At 35.6% G+C, this 8,452-nt stretch overlaps 1 protein-coding gene across 1 annotated transcript; it reads left to right on the plus strand.

The window, feature by feature from the left end:
* Positions 1–631: 631 nt before the first annotated feature.
* LOC131875830 (small ribosomal subunit protein eS7-like) lies at positions 632–1,510 on the plus strand. Its single transcript, XM_059220516.1, has 4 exons — positions 632–640; positions 743–829; positions 978–1,022; positions 1,235–1,510. Exons 1-4 carry the CDS (start codon positions 632–634, stop codon positions 1,508–1,510), a joined length of 417 nt encoding a protein of 138 aa, XP_059076499.1.
* Positions 1,511–8,452: the final 6,942 nt, after the last annotated feature.

An 8,452-nucleotide genomic window follows, 5' to 3' on the forward strand; every position in this document is an offset into this window, starting at 1 on the left:
TTTGAGCCTTCCATCTATCGAGGTCGGCTTGAGGAGCAGTTGTAGCGGGTTCAAAGGTTTTATCAGTCGCAACATCCAAAAGGTGTTTGAAACGAAAAATAAACAAGATATGTGTTTTCCATGAATGATAATTAGTACTATTTAATTTAATTTCAGGAATTAATGTAGACATGATAGAAAAAAAGAATGATTAAATTATGCTTAATATTGAAAAAAAAAAATACCCTCTTGGATTAAAATGAAAGAAAATTTTAACCTCCTTGATTAAAAACTAACCAAATTTGATTAAAAAAATTTATTTTTTTTAAATATTTATGAAAAAGTTTTCAAAACTTTATGATTATCTAAAGGAAACTTTCATATATGTGAGAGAATCTTAAAAATAAATTTAACTTTTTAATCTATATATTAAAAAACTTTAAATATTAATAATAAAATAATTTTATATTAAAAACTTTTTATAAAATATATATATTAACACTTAAAACAAAATATAAACTTTTGAAAAAAAAATTTATATATTTTTATATATATTAAAACTTTATAAAGAAACGTTTTAAAACTTTATAAATTAAAAAGGCTAAACTTGACGTTTTAGTCTAATTTGAATGAGTAAAGTCGTAAAGCCTGCATGAAACAGGTATAAACTGTTATATAGAGCAAGAAACGTATAAGTTATCAGAAAATCTGCAAGGAAACCGATAAAGAATATGAATATTAAAAAAAAACGTTATAAACTTAGACTGCAAATAAGTTAAATGAACCTGCAGAAACGTTACACAATAATACAGTGCAGAAATTACCGAGACATTTGGAGCAGGGTACAGAGGTAATTTATAGCAAAGGAGTGAGTTAGGGAAACGAACTTCTGCAGTTGTTATAGGAACTGAACCACGATGATCAAATAAATAATGATTTGCAACTCAAATATCAGTCATGATATTAAAGGAATATTTTTGGAACTGAATGAAACACAGAGAAACGTACTTACACACTGCTTGAGCAGATTGGAGTATGACCAGGTAACAACCGACTTTGTTGTTAAATATATTTTAAATCCACAGAAGCTTTGAAAGAACAATTCGAACCTGCTACCAATACCCCGTAGTTTGCGCAGGCTTTGCCACTACGCCGTCAACGCAGGTTTTGGAGTGGAGGGATCGTTGGCGAGGGGTCGGATGAGGAGGTGCAGAGGCTGAGGGCTTGAGGGCGTGCTGTTGGTCTGGCTTATCAGATCGTTGATGATATGCTTGACCAGGGGAGAACTACTGAGGACGATGATATGATTGCCACAAGGAGAATATTGAGGCCACCAAAGAAAGGCTCAGCTGCAGAGATTGTTGGGAAGCGAGATAGGTACCGTGTTGATGGCTCGAAGATAATGAAGATCTACCTAGATCCTAAGGAGCGGAATAACACAGAATACAAGTTGGAAACCTTTGCTGGTGTTTACAGAAAATTTTGTGGGAAGAATGAGGTTTTTGAGTACCCTTTGTCAGAGGCTAGTTAAACTATTGAATGTTGAACTAATTTTTATGATTAGGGTATGCATCAGAATATTATTTTGGTTGGGACAAAATATTTACTATCAGGTTAAACTTGAGCAAACAAAATATGCCAAAAGCAAGGCTGATATGTAAAGAGAACAAAATATAATGGAGATATAAGAATACACAGATATCAAAGCTACAGATTATGGTTATTCTGATAAGAACAACTATTAAAAACTTAAATCTTTCCTCTCAAAGAAACAAATTATGAGAACTAATGCAATGTAATAATAAATCAGATTTGGCGGCAAGCCGACCAAATAGATTAAGGAGACTGAGTTTGGCGGTAAACCTTCCAAACTATGAACACTAAAAAAACCAGAAACTTTGGCGGCAAGCCTTCCAAAGACACAAATTTAAACTAGAAAGAAGGAACTTTGGCGGCAAGCCTTCCAAAGCCCTTTTTTTTAATAAAAAAAACTAGAATAGAAGATTAAACCTGCAGGCAAACTTGTTAACAAGTTTGAAAAAAAAGTTAAAATCTGAAACCAAAACCTGCACAATAGAAAATATTAGAAAAAGAACTTCTTCTCCTCTCAAGAATGCCTCCAACAAGGTGAACTCCACAGAATGGTAACCTTCATCAATGTCAACTTAAAACAAGGATTAGAAACCTACTCTGATACCATGAAAGGAAATACAAGAGCAAGGAAAGGAAAATAAAATCCAAGAAAGTTTATGATGAAGTAATTGTTACCAAGAGAAAAGCAAAAACCTTGGAGCATCACCCAAATGTGAAGAAGGAGGCACAAGAACTTTTGAAAGGGGAAAAGCAAAGAAAAACCCCTTGTGATATTATGAATGAGGCAATGCCTAAAATGAGAGAGAGAGAGAGAGAGAGAGAGAGAGAGAGAGAGAGAGAGAGAGAGAGAGAGAGAGAGAGAGAGCAAGAAGCTCTTTACAATATTGTCATTAAGAAGAAATGAGAGAGGAGACATCTCTTAAATAGAGATGAGGAGAGGAGTTACAAAGTAACTCCCAAATCTATGAATGCCACCATTCATAAAATGTGTGTGTCATGTGTCCACATCCTCTTATGGAGGAAATCTAATATTCCTTAATAAAGGAAAATAAAAGAAATGACTTGTCCTCACACATGTACTAGAGGACAAATTACATGTAGGAATTCCAAAGGAATATCCTAAACTAAATACAAATAAACCTAAGCTAAGTAAAGATTAAATATTCTAACAGCAACCTTCAAGGGATTCAAAGTGTATCAGATGGATGTGAAATCTGCATTCCTGGCTGGAATACTTGAAGAGGAAGTGTATATAAAGCAACCAGATGGGTTTGCCCTATCAGAAGATAATGATATGGTATGTAGGCTACATAAAACCTTCTATGGATTGAAGCAAGCACCTAGAGCATGGTATGAACGTTTACACTCCCATCTTGTGAAGATTGGATTTGAAAGAACAAGTGAAGATAGCAATATCTATCTGAAGTTAGAAGGAGTTCAGATTCTGATCTATGAAGTGTTTTTTGATGACATAATTTTTGGTGGAGATGACAAGATGAGCCATGCACTTGCAGATGAAATGAAAAAGGAATTCGAGATGTCACTAATCAAAGAGATTAAGTTCTTCAATGGACTACAGATTCAACAAATGAAAGATGGTATCTTTATCACTCAGTCCAAGTATGTCAAAGAGGTGTTGAAGACCTTTGGCATGGAAGACAACAAACTGGTTGGTACACCGATGATGACCAGTTGTAAATTGTCAAAGAAGATGACTCAACATTGGTGAATGAGAAGGAATACCAGTCAATAATTGGTAAGTTTCACTATGTAGTACATAGCAGAACGGACATTGCACAGGCAGTGGGCATTGTTGCATGTTTTTAGAAAAGTCAAAGAGAATCCCACTTGGTAATAGTCAAGTGGATTCTTAGATATCTTAAGGGAACTATAGATTATGGATTATGGTATCCATACAGTAATGATTTCAATCTCAAAGTATTTACAGATGCCGATTGGGCTGGTAATGTGGATGACGGAAAGAGCACAATTGGTTGTGCATTCTTTCTCGGTGGTAGACTAGTCTCATGGATAAGTAAGAAGCAAACTTGTATCTCTCAGTCTATAGCAGAAGCAAAATATGTTGCAGCATTTATGAATTGCACTCAGACAATTTGAATGAAGCATGTATTAAGTGGTTTCAAAGTCCCTGTATCTGAACCGGTGAGCATATTTTGTGATAACACAAGTGCAATTAATATTTCCAAGAATCTGGTACTGCATGATAGAACCATGAACTTCAAGCTCAAGTATCATTTCTTGAGGGAGAAACTTCAGAACAAAGAGGTTGTATTGGAACACATTTCCAATAAGGAGGAGTTAATAGAAATATTCACCAAGCCTCTACCGAAGGCTACATTTACCTATTTAAGAGGTGAATTAGGGGTGTTTCCCTTTCAAGAGGTGAACTAAAGATATGTACTCCACATCAATTAGGTATTGCATTGTCAAAACTTTTCAGGATTGATGTGTTGAAGGATGCTACTCCTTAGGGGGAGCAGCATAATGGAACATGGATGTTTGTGCCTCCACTTTGGCATTGTTGTCAAAGGGGGAGAAGATGTGAAGCAGAGAAGATATCTGCAGTTTTGAAGACATATTATATGGAAGAAGATATAGAGATATCTTTGTGTATTTCCATCAATGCCAAAGGGAGAGATTGTTGGCATATGTGCAAAGTTTGATGACATGATAGGATTGTATGTTGTCATTGATGTTAATATGCTGAAGTATGAACTGGTATATTGAAGAAAGCAAACTGGCAAGAGAACCAGTATGATGGTATGAAGTGAATTGGTATGATGATGTGAACTGGTATATGCGAAAAGGTGAACCTGTATGTTGGAATGTGAACCGGTATATGCAAATTTTGTATCGGGGTTTCATTTGATATGACTACCGATTGGTAGTCTCAGCTTCAAGGTTTCTGGTTGATGCATTCCAAGTTTGTGTGATTCAACCAACAACATCCTATGATGAGTTAGCATTGAAATGAAATCATATCATGTTGCCACGTCAGTTGTGTGCGCGTGAAGGATTTCATTGAGGATCTTGAATAAAGAAGATTAATTCTATCTACCTCGAGAATGTGCAAAATATGAATAAATGGTGGAGAGTGTGTGACGGGTTATCAACTTCTAGAAGTGGCAAGGAACAAATAATGCAGAATGTATTGAGATTTGCTCAAGATTGTTTCACCCTATGTAATGTGTTTAAATGGTCGGGATTGGACCGACTGTATTGTTAACCTATATGCTTAGGGTTATAGGTTTTTGCTACCGACCTAATTGTTGTCTATAAGCTCGATGATGATTATGATTATGATTATGACTGTTACTGGTTTATGACTTTTACAGTCACTGTGTTTTATGCGCATTGCCTTGATTTCGATAGGTGATATTGTTTGCCAGTTAGTGCAGTCTTTGCAGTTTAAGTTGTTTAAGATTTTTTTGTGTGTACCAATTCACCCCCCCCCTCTCAATACCTATTGGGTATTTACTGTTCATCATTATTCATCAGTTCTTCCCCAAGTCTAAAACCTTCGTTGTTGGGGTAGAGGCCTGGTTAACCGTAATATTACCCATTCATATTATCATCCCATTTGTATCCACCTTGTCTAGGAGTTGTGGAGGCAAGTCAGTCTCCATTTGTCCTTCATGATGGTTCTCTAGAGGTGAGTTAGTAACATCACACTCCCTAGCCACTATCACATCTTCACTCACTACCTTAGCTCCCAAGGATAGTTCCATACGAATTCCTTCCTCCTAATTCAAATCATCCAGAACATTGAATCAATGAATTTTTTTATTATTCTATCTATCTCTCAAGGTTCTCTTTTCACCTCTTCCCCTATTATGAGGCCTCACAGATACAAACCCATCTTTATCTACCTGCTCTACTTACATAGGAGCCTTCCCTTTATCCATCTTTGGACCGAGTTTGGAAGGTTCCTTAGGTGTCTCCATCGACTAATTACAACAAAGGCATGTCTATTGTAAATTCTCATACTCATGGCACACTTTGAATTTGAAGGGCATTGTCTCCTAGTCCAATTGTTGAGCCTAAGAAGTGTTGGAATGCATTGATACTAGCAATAAACTAAGAGGGGGGGGTGAATTAGTTTACTAACAATAACAACAATCAATTTAATTATAAACCTTAAGTCGGAGCACAACTGTATGAAGAATATAACATGAAAGCACAACACACATAACACTAATATTTTACGTGGAAAACTCGAAAAGGGAAAAAAAGTGGTGGGAAACCCTACCCACAATCAGATGAATACTCTGAAGTAGTATTGTGTATAATTACAATGGGTTCTACACATGTAGAAAGGCCAACAGCCTAGAGCACATTTCTCATCACAAAGGGAAGTCTCACTGACTTACAAAATCATCGGACTACAATCCAGAAAACAATGAACTATGAAAGTAGCATCTACTAATACGTGATACAGTTCCTGTTAAGCATTGATGTCTTCTCTGCAATACAAAACCTTTCCAACCTTTACCTGAAAGATATGACGTTATTTGCACTTAATCTATCTTTGATAATGCAGACTTAACCAACCATAATCATCGCATCTATATCTGAATTACATGAACAAGTTGCCTATAAATGCAAATCATCAACCTTATTGACAAGGTCAGCTAAACCCTAAACCCATAAACCCATAATTACAAGAATTACATCATATGATACCACTGGACCAATATTATGATTTACATTACATAACATGGACCTAAATCAAGTAACCAAACAGTTATATCTATCACGGATTCCGCTAAGACAAAAATCCAACATGCTTCACTTATCGGTAGAAAACCTCAGTGAAAATCTAACCAGATCCAAATAGGACCACCATAAGCACACCATCCAAAGAAAAGTCACCAAATGCTCGAGGTATGATCAAGAAGCACCAACAACATGATAGAAACCAATTCCATAAGCTGGACCCAAAATCCACTTACCAAGTCACTAAAACAACATACTGGTAAAGCTAATTGGGAACGCCAAAAGCCGGTAAAGGCAAAAGGAAGTCGGTAACTAGAAATACCAAAAGTGATAACCAAATCATGAAACCACCATAATATAGAAAGAATATAACCATCATAATAAGCATCCAAAACCGATTCCAGAGGTCTGATCATACCGGATCGAAATCACAGCCATAACCAAAATGATCACCAAGACTAACCGGGATAGATCCAGCTGGGATAAAATGTTGACATCAATGACAACTCTTAACCAAATCCAACATATTGCTAACAATCTCTCCCTTTGGCATTGATGGTAACATTGAATGTGAAAAACATCCAAGTGCCAAGGAATGCAGACAAACTCCAAAACCATCAAAAGATCTAGTAGTTTTCACATGAATACCTTCTCCCCCTTTAACATTAATGACAAAGGATGGATACAAAATCAATAATACAGAACCAAACAGCTGACTACTCCCCCTAAGTAGTAGCACCATCTTCATCAACCCAGATCAAAAAAGTATGTATGATCAACTCAGTGAATTGATGCATCTCTACATCACTAATTCTCTTCTGGAGTGTTAGTAACCCCCAACTGATCTCTGAGATATTCAAAAGTGTCTTTAGGCAATGGCTTCGATAGAATATCTGTAATCTGTTCCTTATTAGGCACATAAACCAATCTGACTTCCTTTTCTTCAACCTTTTCCTTCAAGAAATTATACCTTATATGAATGTGTTTTGATTTGGAATGAAATACCGGATTCTTTGACATATCAATAGCAGCAGTATTATCATAGTGAATAACAATAGGCTCATCATAACTTACCCTCATATCCTTTAACATTTGTTTCATCCATAAGATATAAGTACAATTGGTAGCAGCTGCAACATATTCCGCTTTAGTTGTAGATAATGAAGTGCATGATTGTTTCTTACTAAGCCATGAAACCAACTTCTTCCCAAGAAAGAATGCACCAAAATTAGTGCTCTTTCGCTCATCCACATCTCCTACCCAATCAAAATCTGTATATGCACATAATGTGAAGTCATTATTCTTTGGATACCATAACCCAAAGTCTATTGTACCCGCCAAATATCTGAATATCCTCTTGACAGCAATATCATGAGTTTCTCTAGGATCTAACTAAAATCTAGAAGCAATACAAACAACATTCATTATATCAGGTCTTGTCTAAGTTAGGTACAACAAACCACCAATCATTGATTTGAATTTGCTTAGGTTCACCTTAGGTGATTCGTCATCCTTTGATAATTTGCAATAGGTTATTATAGGAGTGCTGACAGGTTTATAATTCTCAAGTCCAAATTTCTTAAGTAACTCCTTCACATACTTAGTTTGAAAAATGAAAATACCTTTATCAGTCTGAGTAATTTACAAACCTAAGAAAAATTTAATCTCACCAATCATAGACATTTCAAATTCACTCTTCATATCATTAGCAAATTTCATGCATAGACCTTCTTGTCCTCCAAAAATGATATCATTCACAAAGACTTCAATAATCAATATGTCATCATGATCAATATTGTAATATAAGTTACTATCAGCATTACCTTTACTCAAACCAAACTTTGAAAGATATTTATCCAATCTAGCATACCATGCTCTAGGGGGTTGTTTTAGTCCATATAAATCTTTCTTCAATCTGCAAACCATGTCCTTGTCTTCTAATAAAGAAAATCCATCAGGTTGTTCAAAGTAAACTTCCTCTTCAAGATCTCCATTTAGAAAAGCAAATATGACATCCATCTGATATACTTTGTAGTTCTTGTGTGCAGCATAAGCAAGAAAAAGTCTTACCGCTTCAATTCTAGCAACCGGGGCATAAGTTTCCCCATAATCAATGCCTTCTTCCTATGAATAACCTTTGTAA

Source organism: Cryptomeria japonica, chromosome 5 (assembly GCF_030272615.1).
Source record: "Cryptomeria japonica chromosome 5, Sugi_1.0, whole genome shotgun sequence".
Taxonomy (NCBI): Eukaryota; Viridiplantae; Streptophyta; class Pinopsida; order Cupressales; family Cupressaceae; genus Cryptomeria; species Cryptomeria japonica.

What these genes read in the sequence shown, in the direction of transcription:
- LOC131875830 (XM_059220516.1), top strand. An exon ending in ATTTGGAGCAGGGTACAGAG is followed by an intron (nt 830 to 977) that starts GTAATTTATAGC and finishes AATGAAACACAG; the next exon opens with AGAAACGTACTTACACACTG. An exon ending in GCAGATTGGAGTATGACCAG is followed by an intron (nt 1,023 to 1,234) that starts GTAACAACCGAC and finishes CTGGCTTATCAG; the next exon opens with ATCGTTGATGATATGCTTGA.